This window comes from Aquarana catesbeiana, linkage group LG03 (assembly GCF_042186555.1).
Source record: "Aquarana catesbeiana isolate 2022-GZ linkage group LG03, ASM4218655v1, whole genome shotgun sequence".
In the NCBI taxonomy this organism is placed as follows: domain Eukaryota; kingdom Metazoa; phylum Chordata; class Amphibia; order Anura; family Ranidae; genus Aquarana; species Aquarana catesbeiana.
The window spans coordinates 502,817,885-502,840,827 of NC_133326.1; the positions used below are offsets into that span (position 1 = coordinate 502,817,885).

At 42.8% G+C, this 22,943-nt stretch overlaps 1 protein-coding gene across 1 annotated transcript in view; it reads left to right on the forward strand.

The window, feature by feature from the left end:
• GPX3 (glutathione peroxidase 3) overlaps positions 1 to 22,943 on the forward strand; it is a 44,339-nt gene that overhangs the window by 15,920 nt on the left and 5,476 nt on the right. Inside the window, exons 2-4 of the mRNA XM_073621104.1 lie at positions 12,177 to 12,330; positions 17,164 to 17,281; positions 22,146 to 22,245. Of these exons, the coding sequence (XP_073477205.1) occupies positions 12,177 to 12,330; positions 17,164 to 17,281; positions 22,146 to 22,245 (372 nt within the window). The remainder of the gene's footprint in view (positions 1 to 12,176; positions 12,331 to 17,163; positions 17,282 to 22,145; positions 22,246 to 22,943) is intronic.

Here is a 22,943-nt window from a genome sequence, read left to right on the forward strand (position 1 = left end):
TATTCTTCTGGCAGTACTGTGTGCAAGAGGTTTCACAGCTTTTCTTTCTCTCTTTTAGGCTTAAACCTAGACTATCCTGACTGAGGGCGTACAAGTGAGCTAGACTGTGCGTTTCTTTGTTATCCATTGTAACCTGGGGGACAGGTAGGCGGTAAAAAGCTCAAGCAGTCTTTCAGGCACAGATACCAAATCCAGTGAGGTAGTGACAAACAGTGCGGTGTTTATTGGTGATATATACGTCTATATACAGGTCCTGTACAGTGTTTCATAAAAACAAACAGAACAAAAATAGCCAAACAAAAACCTAGCCATGTCTCGGCACTAAATACACACCTTCACTTTAAGAGGGAAGTTTCAGGTAAAAAAATAAATCTTAAATAAAAAATTGTGAAGCAAAATAGGGGTCAGTGCCCATCTGCAGCCTCACCATTGCCATGGAATGCAGCCTCACCATTGTCATTAATGCAGCCCCCTCATTGCCATGAATGCAGCCCCTCCCATTGCCATGAATGCAACCCCCCCATTACCATGAATGCAGCCTCACCATTGCCATGAATGCAGCCCCCCCATTGCCATGAATGCAGCCCCCCCATTGCCATGAATGCAGCCCCCCTATTGCCATGAATGCAGACTCACCATTGCCATGAATGCAGCCCCCCCATTGCCATGAATGCAGCCCCCCCATTGCCATGAATGCAGCCCCCCTATTGCCATGAATGCAGACTCACCATTGCCATGAATGCAGCCCCTCCATTGCCATGAATTCAGCCCCCCCCCATTGCCATTAATGCAGACTCACCATTGCCATGAATGCAGCCCCCCATTGCTATTAATGCACACTCACCATTGCAATGAATGCAACCCCCCCATTGCCATGAATACAGCCCCCCCCCATTGCCATCAGTGCAGCCTGATCGATGCCCATCTGCAGCCTCTAAGGGGACAGGGAGGGGGCAGGATGAGCGCCAACAGATTACATACAGGAGAATCTCCTGTTTACTCTGGGGCCTCTTTAATACAAAGTCCCGCCTCCTATGATAGACAGAACAGTCGTCCAATGGCAGCCCAGGAGACGGGACTTCCTATTAGAGGGCGACGAGTAAACTTGAGATTCTCACTGTATGTAATCTGAAGGCACTCGTCTCACCCCCTTCCTGTCCCCTCCGAGGCACCGATAAATCTGGGTATATATCTTTTGTGGCCCCCGCGGCGCTTGGGGATTCGTTGGAGGCCACAAAAGATATATATGTCCAAATCACCAGTGGGGCTGCTTGAAACCAGAACGCGGGCCACAATTGGCCCCCCGGGCCAGACTTTGGACATGCCTGATTTATGACCTTGGTCCTGCAGGACATAGGTAGCCACAGTTAAAGGGGTATTTGACCATATTGTATGATCACTGAGTTGAATCATTGTGTTTATTGGTTAATCTCCAAACGGTTGCTTTGCCATTATCATTTTATTTCTACCACTACAATCTGAATCTTTTATCACAGCTAGTGTGTATCTTTTTTGTGTAACTACCGGGAGACCCCTGGGCAAGGTATTTTTGTGGTGTCAGTGAGAATGGGGCTCCTTCTGGGGCCAAGGAAAGAGCAAGGGACCCAAATCTCCTTTAAGGGTAGCGCTACAATTAGAAGGAGGAAAGGGCTGTCAAAGGAATCTGTGACGTTGCCCTAAATGCAGAAAAGTGACAAGTTTACTTAAAGAAATAAATGATAAGTGCAGAGATGTTACAAACGTTATCAGAAATGGTGTCCAAGGTTTATCAGCATGCTGTTTTTGGCTGCATTGTGGAACAATTTCAGGTCCATGGGGGGGCTCCAAGCATTGCCAGCTACATGCTATCTGAAGAACCAGCCATTCATGTGCATTAAGCAGGCCACACACAAAGTGAATTTCAGCTGGTTCCTGATAAACCAGCCAAAATTCGAGCCATGGGTGGCCCTGTCAGCACTGTGAGCTGAACAGTCTCTGCAATCAATCAGATGCAGCCAGTGTTCAGGCAAACTGACAACTGTGGGTGCCAGCTGTCAGAATACTATAGCAGGCAGGAGATATTTCTACATTCACACTTTAGCATGGATGGGGGAATTAATAGTTTGCAAGGCTGAGTGAAAGGAATCTTAAGGTGTGTAGATTAAGGTGACCAGATTTTTAAAATGAAATCTGGGGACATATTTGTTTTTTACTAGTAATGGTGGCAATCAGCGACTTATATTGGGACTGCGCTATTGCGGAGGACAAATTGGATACCAAGTGACACTTTTGACACTTTGTGGGAACCAGTGATCGGTGCTAAAAATATGCACTGTCACTGTACTAATGACACTGGCTGGGAAGGGGTTAACATGTAGAGCAACCAAAGGTTAAATATGTGCCTAACAAGTTTTTTCTCAGTGTAGGGGAGATGCTTTTACAGGGGAAGGCATAGATCCCTGTCTCTGCTTTGCAGGGACACAGGATCAATGTCTTCCATACTGGCAGAATGGCAATCTGCCTTGTTTACATAGGCAGACCGCCCTTCTGCCCATGTACAGAATGACCGGAGGGCACCGGCGGATGTCAAGTCCGACGGATCTGCTGATCGGCTCTGATACCCAGAAATGTAAGATCACGTATATACAGTATATGTATGATCCTGTGCAGCGCGACCACCCCGTAGAAGTAAATCTGCTATGAGGTGGTTTGCAACTAGTTAAGATCATCAGCATTATGATAACTCACAGGCAGCAGGCACTCTATCATGGCTCTGGCTGGCTCTGTGTCAGTGTGTCACATGACATGGCTGTTGGGTGCTGATACATATGACCAAAGGTAACAAAATCAGCACCCAGCAACCATGTTATGTGACACTGTGACAGAGCCAGCCAGAGCCATGATAGAGCGCCTGCTGTCTGTGAGTTATGATACCATCCATGATGCCAGAGAGACAGACACAGTGCAATGTAGTCTATTCACAGACACCCCCAAAGCACACCTGTGTTGAAGCCTTGAAAGCACTGGCAACCCAACGATTGCATCCACTTCCCCTCTTCCTGCTGCTGGACACTGTCAGCTGAGCTCAGCTGCCTCTCTCTGCCTGGCGCCGTCGCCCACCCGCCTCACAGCCTCTCAAGTCTCACTTTCTGGGCACCGGCTACTACTGGGTGGGGAGCGTAGCTGAGCAGAGGAAAATCACTCCACTGGGGAAGGCAAGGAGATAGGCAGGCAGGCGGCTAGCAGGGACTTGAGCCAAGGCAGAAGAACATGCGAGCGGGAGCAGAATGGTCACGTGCCCAAAACTGAAAAAATAGTCCCTCTGCTCTGACCAGCACAGGTTGATCAGAAAGGGGCACAGATAATGTAAAAAAATACACCCCCCTAAGCTAGTAGGAGCGGTGGAGCGGGGGGCAATTTGTTTTTCAATTATGCACTGACTGTTTTTGAAATTGCTCAGGCCCCTGTTCAAATCCAATCTGGGGACAAAACCGGGGACAGACTTGGTCTGGGGACAGTGTCCTCATTCCGGGGACTGTCCCCAGAAACTGGGGACCTCTGGTCACCCTAGTGTAGATAGCAACCACCCCCCTATCCCTGACCCAGGCCCTATTATTAACTTACAAGGTAAGTGTTGCTCACATCTGCCAGTGCCACTTATCCACACTCTTTTAACTGTCCTGTTTTACATGCACAAGAACAGATGGCCAAGCATGGACAATTAGCAAAGTTTGCGAAGTTCAGCCATACTGTGTCTGCATGGCTGACCCCTATTATGTCTAAGGGCACGCTATTCTATTGCGAAACTACAAGCTCCTGCATTACCAGACTAAGGTTATATAATAGCTGTACGCCAGGTGTTTGCTGGACAGTGTCCAGTGACTGGTGGAAGTAGTTTGTAGTTATCAGCTGACAATGATATATTTGCACATCTATGTGAAGATTCCGTTCAGTTGAAGATAATTGTAATCTGCCACAGATGGAGAGCATAGTTGCATGCAAGATTGTGTAGATATGTGGCTATCTTAGCAGTTTGCAGAATCACAACATAACAAGCTGTATAAGGAATACTAAAACATTTGTCATGTTACAGCTATACCTCATATATGCTATTTGTGAGAAATGTAACAAAGCCCAACTCCAGGAAATAGCAACATCTACCGTCTAGGGGAGCAGGAATACTTACCTTATTCCTCAATCAAGCAGGATCCCTCAGTCACTGCAATTGGTCCCACAAAAGCCTCCTCTCTAGGGTGCTCCTGACCGTAGTCGCACTCCTGCCTATTCTATATACAATGCAGGTTTTATAGTCCCGCATTGTATGTGATGATGCTGAGAAGTGAAGGAGTGGGAGTGCTGGGAGTGAAGGCGTGTGCTAGAGTCATCTGGAGTGGGATAATGTAAGTGTTATGCCGCATACACACGATCAGACATTCCGACAACAAAATCCATGGATTTTTTCTGATGGATGTTGGCTCAAACTTGTCTTGCATACACACGGTCACACAAATCTTGTCGGAAATTCCGAACGTCAAGAACGCGGTGACATACAACACGTACGACGAGCCAAGAAAAATTAAGTTCAATAGCCAGTCCGGCTATTCTGCCTAATTCCGAGCATGCGTGGAACTTTGTGCGTCGGAATTGTGTACACACGATGAAAATTTACGACAACGGATTTTGTTATCAGAAAATTTGAGATCCAGATCTCAAATTTTGTGTGACGGAAATTCCGATGGAAAATGTCCGATGGAGCCTACACGGTCGGAATTTCCGACAACAAGCTCCCATCGAACATTTTCCGTCGGAAAATCCGACCGTGTGTACGGGGCATTACAGCCATTTCATATCCTGCTAGACCAAAATAGCATTTAATTCCTGCTGGGATTTGGGTGGGGGGCACTGTAATGGTAGGTTTTGTAGAATTCCTGGAGTTGGGCTTTAAATTTGAAGTCTTTTTTTTTTTTTTTATCTCTCTTTAAAGTATGTTATCATTTTTTGCTAGGATTATATTAACACTACAAAAGGTGGGTTATGACGCCATGGGGTTGATTTACTAAAACTGGAGAATGCAAAAACTGGTGCAGCTCTGCATGGAAACCAATGAGCTTCAAGGTTTTATTGTCAAAGCTTAATTGAACAAGCTGAAGTTAGAAGGTGATTGGCTACCATGTACAGCTGTACCAGATTTTGCACTCTCCAGTTTTATTAAATCAACCCTCATGTTCTCTATTCTTATGTAAAGAGAACCTGTGAGGAAGGAAACATGGGTGCTACCATGACTGACTTGTTTTTAAAGGGTGCTGTCATCGTGACTCAGGCTTTACCACCTAGCGAGCCACTGACCCAGAACAAGCGGGGAGTTAAGACTTTTGCAATTTAACCAGCTGTATGCTGATTCCAGATCAGCGAATTACTAGGCAGTGAGCCATTTTCAAAGGCAAATTAGAATGGCAACTTCTACATTTCTATCCATACAGGCTCACTTTAAAGGGGACTAGTCACAATAATGTTATGGGAGTTGCCATTGCTAACTTTTAACAAACAGTTGTCATCCTTAAAAAAAAAAAAGTGTGCATGTCCCACTGTTTCATTAATTTAATATTTCATGTCCAGACATTTGTGAGTGCTGCAGTCCCATACACTAAGCACCAGTGTTTTGTTTTTTTTCATATAGTTGACATCTTTACATTTGCTTGACTGCTTAGTGGGTGACGGGTGGGGACCTCTGATATTCACATTTGTGTTCTAGGACAGTGACTTGCCAAAAATTACAGAGGATGAGAATGATGGCATCAGACATTGCACCTATACAACCCACAATGGCTTTTCTTAAAGTGGAACTTTAGTCAAAAAAATAGGTCCTGCTAGATCACTTCATGCTGGCCCTTTTTTGCTGGTATAGCTACTGTATGTGAAATATTAAAAAAAAGTGCCTATACTGTTTAAAATCCAGTAATACACTGTATCACCCTGCTCTGCACATGCTCAGTTACTCTCCATTTTTGGCATTGTGCCAAAAATCAGAGCCATTAGAGCCTGATCTGCTGGCAGACTAAAGATTTACTGTTGCTCAGGGGCTCTGGGCTTCAGCAGAATGGCAGCCTCTGGCAGGAAAAGTCAAGAACAATTGTTAATGTTGAATGTATGTTCTTTGCTAAAGAACATTATTTTTTATCAAATTGTTATGGGTAAAGTTCTGCTTACATTACCTGTAAAATTTAGATAATTTTAAGTTTATATAGTGGACAATAATTTTACGTCTATGGCTGAGATCCCCAATATACAGATTTTGGGGAACATTTTGCTGCCATTTCCTTTAAAATAAGCAGTCACCATCTGGCAGAGGCTCACTTTCTCCCATGCCATAAAGATGTTCACTTTGTCAGTCCATGTGTGCATGTTTATGAACGTGGTCAATTGAAATGTTCCTGCACATCCAACCGAACTCACGTGTCTATAGTCGGCTTTAGGCTCGATTCACACAGGGGCAACACGACTTCAACGCGACTTTGCAACGCGACTTCAACGCGACTTGTGGATCCAACTTTGCCCTGCGACATGTGTCCGACTTTCAATGAACGGGGATCCGACTTGGATCCCCGCCACTGTGTTTGGTATGAATCTTTAGGGGGAACTCTGCGACAAATTTTAAATAAAAAACCGGCATGGGTTCCCCCTCCAGGAGCATACCAGGCCCTTGGGTCTGGTATGGACCTTGAGGGGAACCCCCTACGCCGAAAAAACGGCGTGGGGGGTCCCCCCCAATCCATACCAGACCCTTATCCGAGCACGCAGCCCGGCCGGACAGGAATGGGAGTGGGGACGAGCGAGCGCCCCCCCCCCCTCCTGAACCGTACCAGGCCGCATGCCCTCAACATGGGGGGTTGGTGCCTTGGGGGAGGGGGCACGTTGCGGCCCCCCCCCCCAAAGCACCTTGTCCCCATGTTGATGAGGACAAGGGCCTCTTCCCGACAACCCTGGCCGTTGGTTGTCGGGGTCTGCGGGCGGAGGGCTTATCAGAATCCGGGAGCCCCCTTTAATAAGGGGGCCCCCAGATCCCGGCCCCCCACCCTATGTGAATGAGTATGGGGTACATCGTACCCCTACCCAGTCACCTAGGGAAAAAGTGCCAATTTAAAAAAAAACGCTACATAGATTTTTAAAGTATTTTATTAGACAGCTCCGGGGGTCTTCTTCCGACTTCGGGGGTCTCTCCGGTTCTTCTCCACGCTCTCCGGATCTTCCTCCGGGCTCCTCCGCTCTCTTCTGCCGCTCTTTTGCTAAAGCGGAGGAGCCCGGTCTTCCGTCTTCTGCCCTCTCCTCTTCTTCTGATGTTGACACGACGCTCTCTCCGGCTAGAATGCTCTCTGTGCGCTCTGCTCTGACTTATATAGGCGGTGACCCCGCCCCTTTATGCCGTCACAGTCCCTGGGCATGCTGGGACTATGACTGCATAAGGGGGTGTGGTCATTGGGTGATGACCACGCCCCCTAAAACGTCACAGTCCCAGCATGCCCAGGGACTGTGACGGCATAAGGGGGCGTGGTCACCACCTATATAAGTCAGAGCGGAGCGCTCAGAGTGCATTCCAGCCCCAGAGAGCGTCGTGTCAACATCAGGAGAAGAGGGCAGAAGGCAGAAGATTGAAGACCGGGCTCCTCCGCTATAGCAAAAGAGCGGCAAAAGAGCAGAAAATAGCGGAGGAGCCCGGCAGAAGACCCGGAGAGCGCGGAGAAGAACCGGAGAGACCCCGAAGTCGGAAGAAGACCCCCGGAGCTGTCTAATAAATTACTTTAAAAATCTGTGTAGTGTTTTTTTTTAAATTGACACTTTCCCTAGGTGAATGGGTAGGGGTTCGATGTACCCCATACTCATTCACATAGGGTGGGGGGCCGGGATCTGGGTGCCCTCTTATTAAAGGGGGCTCCCGGATTCCGATAAGCCCACAGACCCCGACAACCAACGGCCAGGGTTGTCGGGAAGAGGCCCTTGTCCTCATCAACATGGGGACAAGGTGCTTTGGGGTTGGGGGGCCGCAGCGCGCCCCCCTTCCCCAAGGCACCAACCCCCCCATGTTGAGGGCATGCGGCCTGGTACGGTTCAGGATGGGGGGGGCGCTGGCTCGTCCCCCACCCCCATTCCTGTCCGGCCGGGCTGCGTGCTCGGATAAGGGTCTGGTATGGATTGGGGGACCCCCCACGCCGCTTTTTCGGCGTAGGGGGTTCCCCTCAAGGTCCATACCAGACCCAAGGGCCTGGTATGCTCCTGGAGGGGGAACCCATGCCGGATTTTTATTTAAAATTTGGCGCGGAGTTCCCCCTCAAGATCATCTGAGCACAAGTCGCATGCCGAAGTCGGATCATGCGAGACGGCGATCCGACTTCAATGATAGTCAATAGGCTGAAGTCGGATCAAAGTCGGATCAAAGTAGTACAGGGAGTACGCTCTGAAGTCGGAGCGACTTCAGTAGTGTCTATTAAGACGCTCCCATTCACTTAAATGTGAATCTCTTTCTGGGGCGACTTGAGGGCGTACAAGTCGGATCCCAAGTCGTCCCAGTGTGAACCGACCCTTAGCTTCTGTGTTTTTATAAATAGGACAGCAAGATATAACAAAACACAGGCATCTGTTCATCATCTGTTTACAAGAAGGTTCTACAACTCTCCCGTCCAGCTACTAGCTCTCTGCCAGTTGGTTGAAGTGTCTTTCTCCTTGGCCATTTTAAAAAGGGGAAAACAACATCTGCTGCTAGTTAAAAATACCAGGAAAACAAAACCTCAACCACAAGCAACTGGATTCAATACAATCCTCTATTTTTTCCATTGAGATCAGCGAGCGGCGGTTGACTTAACATTATGTGTCCCTGCCGCAGGGAGCCGTGGGAGGCGTTCTACTCTGCATTAATGCTTTATTAAAAAATTGTTTTGATGCAGCATACAGTATTTAGACTTATTTTAAGCTACTTTAATAGGACTGCTACATTATGAAAAAAATGCCATTGAATATAAATTATATGTTGCTATGTAAAATAGTTTTAAAAATAATAATTCCTAAAGGAATGTTTCAGGGTTTACTAGGACTGAATATATTTAAAGGCAGCCTTTCAGGACTTTTTAAAGGGCTGTAGTCCCAGGAATAATGCTGCAGAAGAACGCTGAGCTATAACTAACCCAAAGAGTTGAACAGTGGTAGCCTCAATATTTAATGGGACATGATTGCCATAGGTAACAGCTTTGTGAAAAAAAAAAAAAAATCCTTTGAGAGTTTTCTAAACACATCTGCTATCCTAGCCAGTAAAGCCATAAAAGAAAATTGCCACCTGTTAATTTTTGGTCACCTTTGGGGCTCGTATTGACTCGTATAAACTAAAAACCCATAGTATGTAAATGGGCACTTTGTTTATGGAGACAGTCGGTGTTCAGGGCCGCAACGCTGTGTCCCTGCACTTGCAGTGTCCCAATTGACATCAATGGGACTACATGCACAGGGATGCACAGAACACCTGCGTATCCCTGTGTGGGTAAACACAGCCCTTGAACAGGTGTTTGCTCTAGTACGGCCTGTCAACAAGGCCTTAGTTCACATACGTTTCAATACATATTCAAGCTAGCCAGCTTCATCAAAGTGATCCCCCTCTGGCCAGTCCCTAGTCTACTTTGTAGATTGCCACCCTCGGCATACTGTTAAGAGTACGGACTTATTGTGTCTATTTGGGGCAAACAGACACCAGTGGAGAGCTACATACCCATATCCAGCAATGTACGCCCACAATGGAAAAAAAACAAAGTTCAAGAGGGTGGACAGCACCAACAGGTAAAGATAGTTATATATCCAGGTGTGCCCCAAAACACACACAAATGTAACAAAATACAAGGGGGTTACAACACAGAGCAGCAGTTATTAATTCATTAAAAAGTAATCCAGCAACTTTAGTCATCCTTGCTCTTTTTATCACTGACCTGCACAATGAAGTAGAAATTGAGATGTTTATGAGTTCTGGTCCTAAATGGCTTCCATAGACTGTATACAATATATGAGATACTAACCACATGTTAACCTTTACATATTCATAGCAAACACTTATTTAAAAATGTTATTTAAATGGATGTTTGAAAAAGTCACAGGAAAAAGTGAAAGGTGGACTTGGGAGCTTCAACAGGGAGGCCATGTTCCTAGGATTATGAAGTAAGTAGTTAATAAGGCTGACGTTCATCTATCCAAAATCAGGATTTCCATTTCTAAAGTGACTTAAGGTACATGCAGACACTTGAGAATGTTCACCTGACCCAGTTGTTTTCATTCATATAGAGGAACATTTATGTCTGAAGGCTCTAGTGGCCAAACATACTTGAAAGAGGAATGTATCACTGGTGTAAATGCCCTGGCCTTGCTAAAGACACAAATATGCAAGCCCAATGTGAAGTGGTTTATTTTTTTTTTACGAAGATAGTTCATAGGAATAATCATCTGGCAACCATATTGTACATCTACAACTGGATAACCCTCTCTATAGGTTTATGAACAGAACTGAAAGATGGCTGGTTAAGCTAAGTGTCTGTATCATGCAGAAAACACTAAAAGCCATCTACTGATCTGTGATCATCTACACTCCTGACCTTTCAATATCTATTCAAAGACTATCTAAAGCCAAAACATATTTTTACATTTTGATAGAGTAAGAAAGGTTAAAACTGTGGTCATTTTTTTGTCTGTGACCCAGTGGGGGGGGGGATGATATGTCTAATATATAATTTATTATTTATTTATTTCAGGTACTTATATAGCGCCGTCAATTTACGCAGTGCTTTACATATATAAATATATATATTATACATTCACATCAGTCCCTATACCCTCAAGGAGCTTACAATCTAAGGTCCCTAACTCACATTCATACCTATACTAGGGCCGATTTAGACAGGATCCAATTAACCTACCAGCATGTCTTTGGAGTGTGGGAGGAAACCGGAGTACCCGGAGGAAACCCATGCAGACACAGGGAGAACATGCAAACTCCAGGCAGGTAGTGTCGTGGTCGGGATTCTTACTGCTAGGCGAGAGTGCTACCCACTGCACCACTGTGCCGCCCAATATAATGCACATTTGTCTGCTGGATTAGCTTGCGAATTCAATGCATTTGCCCATATCGTGTCACATTAGTGGCTGTTTATTCAGCATCTAACTTTCCCATTCTTCAAAGAAAAATGAAGGCTTGAAGTCTCAGTAATATTTGCTCAGATAAACCATTGGTTCTTTTGCTAGCACCATTTTTTAAATGGTTTTGAACCATATAAATGGTGAATCACTGAATTAAAGTGGTTGTAAAGGCAGAATTCTATGTATTAGGAGAAAAAGCCTTCTGTGTGCAGGAGCTGCTCCAGCACACTCTAATACTTACCTGAGCGCCATCTCTATCCAGCAATGTTCACGAGTGCCTCAGCCATCCAGAACTCTCCCTCCTGATTGGCTGAGACACAGCAGCGGCGCCACTGGGTCCCGCTGCTGTCAATCAAAGTCAGTTCTCCAATCAGGAGAGAGAGGAGGTGGGGCTGAACCAGGGCTCTGTGTTTGAATGGACAAAGGGAGTTGTGGCTCGGCTTGGGTGCCCCATAGCAAGCTGCTTGCTGTGGGGGCACTCGACAGGAGGGAGGGGCCAGGAGAGCTGAAGAGGGACCCGAGAAGAGGAGGATCTAGGCTGCTCTTTGCAAAACCAACCGCACAGAGGAGGTAAGTATTTTTATAGAAAAAAATTTGACTTTACATTTACTGATGATTCTCGCCATTCACAGTTCTGCTACCTAGAATGCTTATCACATTGTTAGTCACCAACAGAACCCAAATGAATATTCTCCTAGTGCCATAGAGAATGGGCACATTTGCAAGCTTATGTCAGCATTTTTGCCTTGTGCACACCACTAGAAATTGTTACAAATCCTGCAAAGAAAAGGGGTGAGTGCCAGCAGGTTGCCAGTCAACAAGGCTGAATCTAGATATCCGAATGTGCCTAGATTCATCCATGTCTTATAAATATGCCCATGTGTGTTCTACAGGTTACAATATAAATATAGAAGATGCCAAGTATTTATGTGAAGGATCAGTTCTACATTAGTTTTACTATCTACCTTTTTCATCTGTAACTAAAATCCCTGTTATGTTCATCCAGAAGTTAATTGTTTGTGATTGTCTTGTCTCAGACTGACTGCTACAACTCTGTGAGTGGAACCATCTATGACTATGGTGGCCTCACACTAGATGGAAGCCAGTTCATCCCCTTCAAGCAATATCAGGGGAAGACAGTACTGTTTGTGAATGTGGCCACCTACTGAGGGCTCACCATGCAGTACATAGGTAAGTTACGTTCGGTTGTTTCCAAACCAATGCAATATTTAATGCATTCTAATATTGTTCAACACAAACTTGTATTTGCCTAGACAAGGAAAAGGTTTTACTTAACCATAGGCACCACTGGGAATTATTTGCCTTCACCACCCAGATCTGCTGCTGCAACCGCTAAACATTCCTGTACTTCATGTGACAATGCTCAGGCCTGGTGGCTGGCCACTTAGGCAGCAACTACTACACACCAGGAAATGAGGATCATGTCATATGTTCCCCCATACTTGTAAATACAGTGTTTTGGTGGCAGATTAACACCTTGTAACGCCACTACCTTTTATTAGTTTATTTGCCTAGTTCAAAGTACAGGTTCACATTAAGTTTACCATACACCGGCTGATTTTGTAATAAATGCAATAAATTTTACCCATTCTCATGGTAGTCAGAGACCAGTAAGTTTAAATCCCACATTTACTGTATATGAGACTTAAAGGAGTTCACTTTAATAAATAAATAAATAAATGCACTATAATTTTGCCGGTAAAAAAATGTGCATTTATTATTTTTTGTTGCAGGAGCCTGTAAAGCATTGCACCAGCGATCAGCAGATATAACATGTTACATGTTACGGTGCATTCATAACATGTTACATGTTACACCCTAAACATGGGTGAAAAAATGTAACATGTTATGAAAGGTGAACTTATCCTTTAAATTCAGGATCTAAATGTGGATCTGTCTAGCTGCTTAAGATCTATAAAAGCTAAAATTAGCAGCTGATTACTCATCTATGACCCAAACTGATCTCTCTCTATGTCTGAAAAATTTCCTGATACTTAGCCCTGGTTGACATTGATGTGTTCTAGAATGTATGGAATCACATGATAATTGAAAATGTATGACTTTATATGGTGGGTGTTCACATATATGCAGTGCAATGCTAGTGCGTTTTTGAAAAGGGTTCTGTGGAAGTTTAGAGCGGGGGTGCGATTTTTACCTCCATAGACTTAAATGATAACAGCATGCAAAACGCTTATCTGTTCTAAGATAACACAATTCCAGTATGTTTTCTTCGAGTCTCAGTTTTTCCCTTCCCTTTAAAGAGGAAATAAAACCCTGGTGGGTTTTACTTCCTCTTTTGTTCCCTGCAAAGTAAAAGCATAATGGGCTAATATGCATCACATACTAGCCCATTATGTACCACTTACCTGCAAACGAAGCCTGCGATGTCCCCAATGTCCCCACTGGTGGCCGCATTCATATCCACCCCTCTTCCTTCAGGGGTCGTAGACTGTGGCTCTGTGACTGGCCGTAGTCACGTGACGTAATTCCTGTGTATGCGCGCAGGAGCCGCCGGTCACAGCACGGGCTCTTTAGAGACGGCACGATTGTTCAGTGCGCATGCGCCGATGACGTTGGTGCAAGCGTATATGGTAAATATCTCCTAAACCGTGCAGGTTTAGGAGATATTTCCAGTACCTACAAGTAAGCCTTATTATAGGCTAACCTGTAGGTAAAAGTGGTGTAACTAGGTTTACAACCACTTTCAGAGCGAGACACAGAGACTTTTTCTCCAGGTACTCTGGTTAACTCCCCTCCAGTGATGCTACATCCTCAGGCTTTCTAGTCGGCCCAACATTTTCCCATTGGGTTCAGGATCTTCAGCCATCTGAATTGGTGTGGCCAGGATAACAATAAATGCTACACCTGAGCATGGGAGTTATTTTATCCCAGGGATGCTCAACCTTTTGAAGAACGAGGGCCACAATGAAATGAAACGGTTCAGAATTTTTTTTTATTATTATTTTGAATAACAGAATGAACATTTTTCTTCTGCAGCTGCTGAATGCCGGTGTGAGGGATAGCCTATTGGAGATCTTTCCTGACTTCTGTCCATGACATATATTTCTAGAATTTTATAAAGCTTAGAAAATGTTTGTTTCTTTTTGTTTACTGGAAATATAATTTATATTTGTGTTGGATTTTGTGGTACATCCTGTGATGAACTCATTTTACTTTCATTGGAATTGTATTCAGACAAATATTTAATAAGGTTATACAGATACACAGTGAACTTTCTTTTGTCAGCAAGATCCTGGGAACAGGCTGGTAGTGGCAAAAAAACCCATATAAATTTATATTACGTGACTAAGCCCTGATAGCAATAACAAAGCAAACAGGATGTGGGAATGTGTATTCCAGCACAAGTTGAGAACGTGGTGAGAAAATCCTCATGACTTTTTAATTGCTTGTTCTTGTGCTCTGCTTGCTTTATGTAGTTCTCTCAGATGGGCAGTAAAGTCTGCAACAAAGAAAAATGGTCCCACCGGAGGGGATCATAACACTAGAAACAGCTGATTAAAAAAAAACAATTCAAATGAATCTAAAATTCAAACGCTGGGGCTTTGGGCAGGTACTAGGTTACAGCTTTATTTATAAATCAAAAACAAAAGTGGGCACTATGTAAAATCAAACAAAACAAATGTCAATACCAGAAATCCCTACTAATATCAGAATATCAATACCAAATGTGAACAAACCAATCTGGTATCTGCCATTCTTCCCAGATTGTATATACAAAACTGTGGATAAGAGAATAATCAACTAGAACCATATAAATAAATGAATTAAAAATTTAAAATAAATAAAATATTAAAAAAGTAAATCCGTAAATCGAATACAATAGTGACACTCTTTCATGAAAAGTGAAAAAATGTGAAAATAGTGAACTTCAGTCCATATGAATAATATGTATTGTGAGAGTTTTTCAACTTATTCTGTCTTCTTATTGTTCAGTGGGTCCTCCGCCACATTAAACATGCAGACATCACCGGGTGAAATGAGATACTTAAATCACTCACCAGATCACTTAGACCTCTTTACGAAGAAAGAAGGTCAATATGCCCTTGATTCATAATGCAGGGTGGATGAGGAATCGATATCCTTCTATCATTCACTCCATTCAGCCAATTCACAGAAACCCAAGGGATAAAAACAGTGTAGTGTAGAAGTTTTATTTAATAAATGCAATAAAACCATATACATAAGATGCTCACATTTAAAAGTGCCAGCAATCGGCACTCGAGTGTAAACAGCCTGCATATTACAAAAGCCCCGCCACTCTGCTCATGCCTAGAGCCAATGTGCACTCCAATTAATAGAAGTGATTCAACCGGATGTGACAACCAGAAGTTCCGCCTCAAACGTGTTTTCGTCAAAATGAAGTCATCAGAAAGCAGCTTTGTTTATACACCATTTTGTAGGACATCCCATTAGACTTAGGTGTATATGTGTGTTCAAAGTCTATGTATAGCCAAAACTTCATTTTTTTAAATGTTTTGTATAAAGTAGGATTGGGTTAAAACACATGTAAGGTTTTTTTTCTGCTTATATACTGCTGAGGAAATTACCCTTCACATCCTGTTCCAGAGATGCAACAGGAAGTTAAATGAAATCGCCCAAAATGAGAAGAAATCCCCTCTTAGACAGTGTCAACAGCACAATTGTCCCAATCGGAAGATTTTCCCTCACTTTAAAGTCTAAAATTTTGCATCTCTCCTAATTTTCTGTCTCGTTGACAGTGGTCACAGGACAACTTGAGATGTGAATTGCAGCAATGAAAAACCTTTAAAGAGGGTCTAACTTTTCCACACTACATCCAAAACTAAAAAAAAAAAAAAAAAAAAAAAAAGTTATGCTCAGATACACACTTTTGGGGAAAATGTTTAATCTACCGTTGCAGTGAGGCTTCCCCCTCTACGCAAGAGTTAAATACTTATTTTTGTACAACGTATTGTTAAGGTAATTTTTCTTGCCTTATCCCTCTGACACTCCTGGTTGTGGGCAGACCCTTGGCATCCTCACTGATAGTCATGTATTGCACATGATGCATTGTACATAATGATCAAAAAGCCTGCAACTAGAGCGCTATAGAGAGACAGCTTCAAGGGACAGGTTGCATGGAGCTGAGGACATCTGCGGGTGCAAGGGATAAGGTAAGCAAAACTGCTTTTTATTGTTACCCTAGAGCAGGGATATGCAATTAGCAGACCTCCAGCTGTTGCAGAACTACAAGTCCCATGAGGCATAGCAAGACTCTGACAGCCACAAGTATGACACCCAGAGGCATGATGGAACTTGTAGTTTTGCAACAGCTGGAGGTCCGCTAATTGCATATCCCTGCCCTAGACAAAGCAGAGCATTTGACCCTTGCAGTGCGGGGGAAGCCCCACTGCAAGGGTAGTTTCGAATTTTTCTAGCGGTTCAGAGTTGATGAATTTTATTGGCCTGTACGGGAGGGTTAGGCTGACTTCTGTTTAGCTTTGTTTGAGTCATTAAAAAAAACTCAGTAAAACTGCAGCATGATTGAAATGTAGGTACTGCCAAGTTCCTGCACATATACAGTATCTTATTATCATCATGAACACATTAGGAGCCCATAAGAAACCTCCAATAGACAACTGTGGACTCTTTCAAAGAATCAGGGCTTTAGGCACACTATTGAACACGACTGAAGGCATGTGCAGGTGTAAGAGGGTATCTGCATTTCATTCAACTTGCAACATTTACTTTATTTTTTTTTAACAGAAAGGTTTACTGGTCATGTCTGCACCTGGCTGTCATACTGACCTGAAGTATGCACATTAGATCCTTTGATTGTCCCAATCAACATACTTTTTTCTGAATCAATGACTCAAGGTTGATTTCTAGGTCAATGACTCAAGGTTGTAAATCTAGTGTGCCAGGAGTGGCATTCCCCAAATGGTTTTATTGTTTATCTTAATAGTGAAATAGCTGAACCTACAAGTAACTAACATTTTCTACATTTGTGTGACTTTCTTTCAGAACTGAATGCACTACAAGAAGAACTGAGAGGTACTGGGTTTGTCATCTTGGGATTTCCCTGCAATCAATTTGGTCTACAGGAACCTGGAAGCAATGATGAAATTCTGAATGGATTAAAGTAAGTGGGCAATAGTTGTCACTATGCAAACATTTTCCACCTGATGCACAGAGCAAGTGTTTGTGGGAAACCATGGAAGCCAATCACTGACTAACATTCATTACTAAAGGGTAGACATGTGCACTGCTGAAAAATTTGTTTGTTTTCATTCAATTTTTTTTTTTTTCGTTTCTCAGCTCATTCGTTATGATCGCAATTCGTAAATTCAAAAATCCGTATCTTAGGAAATTCAAACATCCGAAAATAAAAAATAAAATCCAAAAATTTGAAAGAATAACTAACACTAATCATAACTAACTATAGGTATTGGAATTTCCTTTAAAATTTGTTAGTGAACGCAACGAATACAAATTTATCCAAAATTACGAATTATCCAAAATAACGAACGCTGCATCTAAACACAAGGCAGCACAGCGGTGTAGTGGGTAGCACTCTCGCCTAGTAGTAAAAAGGGTTGCTGGTTCGAATCCCAACCACGACACTACCTGCCTGGAGTTTGCATGTTCTCCGTGTGCCTGCATGGGTTTCCTCCGGGTACTCCGGTTTCCTCCCACACTCCAACGACATGCTGGTAGGTTAATTAGCTTCTGTCCAAAATTGGCCCTAGTATATGAATGTGAGTTGGGGACCTTAGATTGTGAGCTCCTTGAGGGTAGAGACTGATGTAAGTGTGCGATGTATGTGTGGAATGCTGTGTAAATTGACGGTGCTATATGGGTACCTTAAATAAATAATAATATAAAAGATGAGCATCTTAATGAGACACAATGTACAGGGATAGGGACAATTGTAGACCCACACTGACTCTGGATGGACTGGTGTCTTTATTCAACCTTACTAACTATGTAACAAATGGAGCAGAACAAATAATAATAAAAAGTTTTTATTATTGTTATTTATTATTATTAATTCGTTACGTTCCATTCGTTTAGATACGGCATTTGTTATTTCAGGTAATTCGTAACTTCGGATAAATTAGTATTCATTACGTTCACTAATAGCCAAATTTGAAAGGAAATTCCAATACTTATAATTTAATAGTTAGTATTAGTAAGGTTATTATTAGTTATTATTTCAGATTTTCGAGTTTTCAAGTTTTCGTATTTTCAAATTTACGAATTTTAGAATTTTAGAATTTACGTATATTTGGAAAAATACGTTAAACAGGTTTTTGTTAATTCGGATATTTTCGAATGAATGAATGAATTTGTCGAAATTCGTGCAAAAAACGAATTCAGAACAAAACAAATTGCACATGTCTACTAAAGGGCAAAATGCAAAAAACATCAGATACATCTATACCATATATGCAAATTGCCATGCATTGTCCCTTTACACTACAAGTACAGAAAAATAACTGATCTACAAGAAAAGCACTTAGCTACTAATATTCTTTTGTGGGCTGATAATATAGCATTTTGGGGACTGAAATCACAAGAAATTATGTCAGCCCTGTCCAGTTGTCTTTTGCTAAACCACTGAATCACTCCCCTCTCTCTTCATCTCAACAACACAGAGAGCAGTTGTTCTGTAGTCCAATATAAAAACTGGGGTGGGGTGGGCAGGGGGCTGATTAGGCTTTGTGAGACAGAGTGAGCAAGATGCCGGACATGTCTAAAATTTTGATCAGATCAACAAGTAATTGTTACTCTTATTGAAAAATACAAAAAAAAGCACTTTTATTGGTATATTTGATAGGACCAAAATGGAGAAGTTAAGATAAATTAATTGTTGGGGATGATATACACTCAAGTACAAAGATGCTAAATTAGTAGCCATAAGCGTTTAGCCAAGTTATTGTAGGGTAGCCCCATTCTGACCTGAGTTCTGTTTTAATTGGCATGTAAGACTTCCCTAGGATGCAGTGAAAAATACTTCCAGTCCACAGAATAGATTTCCATTGTCTCTAAAAAATTATTTAGCTTGTTAAATAAAACAAACTAAAGAAAAATTAAGTAAAGGTGGTGACCTTGGCTTTTCCCACACTTCAAAACATTACGTAGCTCAAATAGGATAGATCGCATGCCATGCAAGAAACCCAACTGTAGGTCTCTATTGAAGCTTTACTTCTGCAATCTTATAACAATTAACAATCTTGTGTAGCTGGTGTGAATAAGCCATCACTGCCAATTCCCTGAGAGTGTTGGATGATATTAAATACTCCAGCTGCCTCCTCTCCCCACTGACTTTGATAGGGAACCCTATGTTTGAATCGGAATATACAAACACTGTTGCATTTTGTTAAAGGATGAAATGTAACCCAATACATATATCCAAACTATGAATGAATGAAATCATTTCCATCCTTACCCCACCCCCAGGGTGATTTTTTTTCGTTAACTCCAGTTTAAGCACTACTGGTATAACCTGAGATGTCACGATGAAGATCTAACTTGAGAAAACTTTAAAAGCCTCTGTGCTACTAACCCCCATACCCCAGCTATGATTTCCTTCCTTTACTCCCAATTTATGTAATCCATACATACTTTTTCCCCACCTACACTTCCAAATAGGACAAAGACTTGGGTGGTATGGTAACCAAAGGCAACTGGGACCAGATCTGGATCTGTACCTCTAGGAGCTCTAATACTGTCACAGCCTTAAATGCCCTACTGAATAATAATAAAAAATCTACGCACAGGAGTGCATCATGTCTGCATATAGATTGGGATTTACCAGGGCTTTTTTTCTCAGAGAATAGGTGAAGGAACTCCCCCTTTCCGAGTCAGTCCTTTTCTCCGCCCCTACCCACCTCCGATCACCATTCCTTGCTTCCACCCCATACCCACCTCCCAGAATACAGAACCAGGTATAATTTTGTGGTGCTAAGTAACCTCTATGGAATTTGGTAACGATAACAAGAAAAGCAGTAAAATAGTGCCCCCCCGCCCCACCAACAATAGATCCCCCTATCAACAATGGACCACTCGCAACAAATTTTTCCCCTAGCAATAGACTCTGGGCAGCAATAACAGATCTCCCCACAGCCAGCATCAATAGAACCACCCCCAGCGACAGGTCCCCCACCAGCAACAATAGACCTCCTCAGTAACAATTGACGCCGTGCAAAAATAGATCACCTCCAGCTAGAATAGATTCCCCAGCAGCTAGCATTAATAGACCCAGCAACCCTTGCCATTACATACAGTCAGTCCTGGAGGTGCCGGAACTGCATTTCCACACGTTCCAGCAGAAAATAAGCCTTGGAAATGACATACATCACACCCCAACTGGTGTGTGTGTGTGTGTGTATGCCTTTTTATTTGCCCTTAACAAAAGTGACAGTATTAATGTGACATACAGTGCCTTGCAAAAGTATTCACCCCTTGAATTTTTACTTATCTTGTTACATTACAGCCTTTATTTCAATGTTTTTTTAATCTGAATTATATGTGATGGATCAGAACACAATAGTCTAAGTTGGTGAAGTAAATTAGAAAAATATATACATAAAACTATTTTTCAGGAATAAAAAACTGATAATTGGCATGTGCGTATGTATTCACCCCCTTTGTTATGAAGCCCATAAAAAGCTCTGGTGCAACCAATTACCTTCAGAAGTCACATAATTTGTGAAATGATGTCCACCTGTGTGCAATCTAGGTGTCACATGATCTGTCATTACATATACACACCTTTTTGAAAGGCCCCAGAGGCTGCAACACCTAAGCAAGAGGCACCACTAACCAAACACTGCCATGAAGACCAAGAAACTCTCCAAACACGTAAGGGACAATGTTGTTGAGAAGTACAAGTCAGGGTTAGATTATAAAAAATATCCAAATCTTTGATGATGCCTAGGAGCACCATCAAATCCATCATAACCAAATGGAAAGAACATGGCACAACAGCAAACCTGCCAAGAGATGGTCGCACACCAAAACTCACGGACCGGGCAAGGAGGGCATTAATCAGAGAATCAGCACAGAGACCTAATGTAACCCTGGAGGAGCTGCAGAGTTCCACAGCAGAGACTGGGGTATCTGTACATAGGACAACAATAAGCCGTATGCTCCATAAAGTTAGGCTTTATGGCAAAGTGGCCAGAAGAAAGACATTACTTTCAGCAAAAAACAAAATGGCACGTTTTGAGTTTGCGAAAAGGCATCAAGGAAAACGCTATGTCTGGCACAAACCCGATACATCACATCACCCAAAGAACACCATCCAGTGAAACATGGTGGTGGCAGCATCATAATGGTCAGAGTTGAGGGAAAGATGGATGGTGCTAAATACAGGGATATTTTTGAGCAAAACCTGTACCACTCTGTGTGTGATTTGAGGCTAGGATGGAGGTTCACTTTCCAGCAGGACAATGACCCCAAACACACTGCTAAAGCAACACTTGAGTGGTTTAAGGGGAAACATTTAAATGTGTTGGAATGGCCTAGTCAAAGCCCAGACCTCAATACAATAGAAAATCTGTGGTCAGACTTAAAGATTGCTGTTCACAAGCGCAAACCATCCAACTTGAAGAAGCTGGAGCAGTTTTGCAAGGAGGAATGGGCAAAAATCCCAGTGGTAAGATGTGGCAAGCTCATAGAGACTTATCCAAAGCGACTTGGAGCTGTGATAGCCGAAAAAGGTGGCTCTACAAAGTATTGACTTTAAGGGGGTGAATAAGTTATGCACATTGACTTTTTCTGTCATTTTGTCCTATTTGTTGTTTGCTTCACAATAAAAAAATCTTCAAAGTTGTGGGCATGTTCTGTATATTAAATGATGCAAATCCTCAAACAATCCATGTTAATTCCAGGTTGTGAGGCAACAAAACATCAAAAATGCCAAGGGGGGTGAGTACTTTTGCAAGGCACTGTAATACAAACAATACAATACTCTGATGTAACTTGTTCCTTTTCTGCAGATATGTGCGTCCCGGAGGTGGCTTCGTTCCAAACTTCCAGCTATTTGAGAAAGGAGATGTTAACGGGAAGAAAGAGCAGAAAGTATACACCTTTTTGAAGGTACCTAAAAACAGGTTATAAAACACCAAACCTACTCGGAATATTCAACATAATTTATTGCATTTTGAAGTCCTTTCTTACAGTGCACAATTATTAGTCAGTCAGGTCAGTCTTCAGAAGTTAATTTCTTAGAGAAACCTTTATATTTTCGAACCTGTTTTCGACATGCCTAGGGCTACACAAGTGATTAAAGCTTATGTATAGCCAAAACGTTACATTTTGGATAGAAAGTGGGGGGTGGGGTTAAAACCCATTAATATGTTTTTTTTTTTGTTATTGTCTGGGTCCTGGTTCCTGTGGGACAGCCCAGGACATGGGCACTGTTATGAAAGTGTCCAAAATTTCTGAACTCTATATTAACAGAGAAAAAAAACACAGGGTGCACTCTCCTCCCTCCTTCTTTGTCCCTCTATCTACCTCTTTAGCAGTGTAGAAGTTACCAGACAGTTTGAAAGAGTGCCTCTGAATACTTTATGGGGGGAAGCAGGCGACTGGAAGATTGTTGCTTACAGATCTTTTACCGGCACTACAGGACACACTGTGATATAGCAGCCAGCAGGTGAAACCACCGAGCACAGCTCTGTAATCTAACACTCGTGCAAAAGATTTTTCATAGCTCTTGAAAAGAGCCAAATTAAAAGCCTCATGCACACAGGATGTTTTGCAAACTTTCCTAGAAGTCTTTGCTCCTGGCAGCA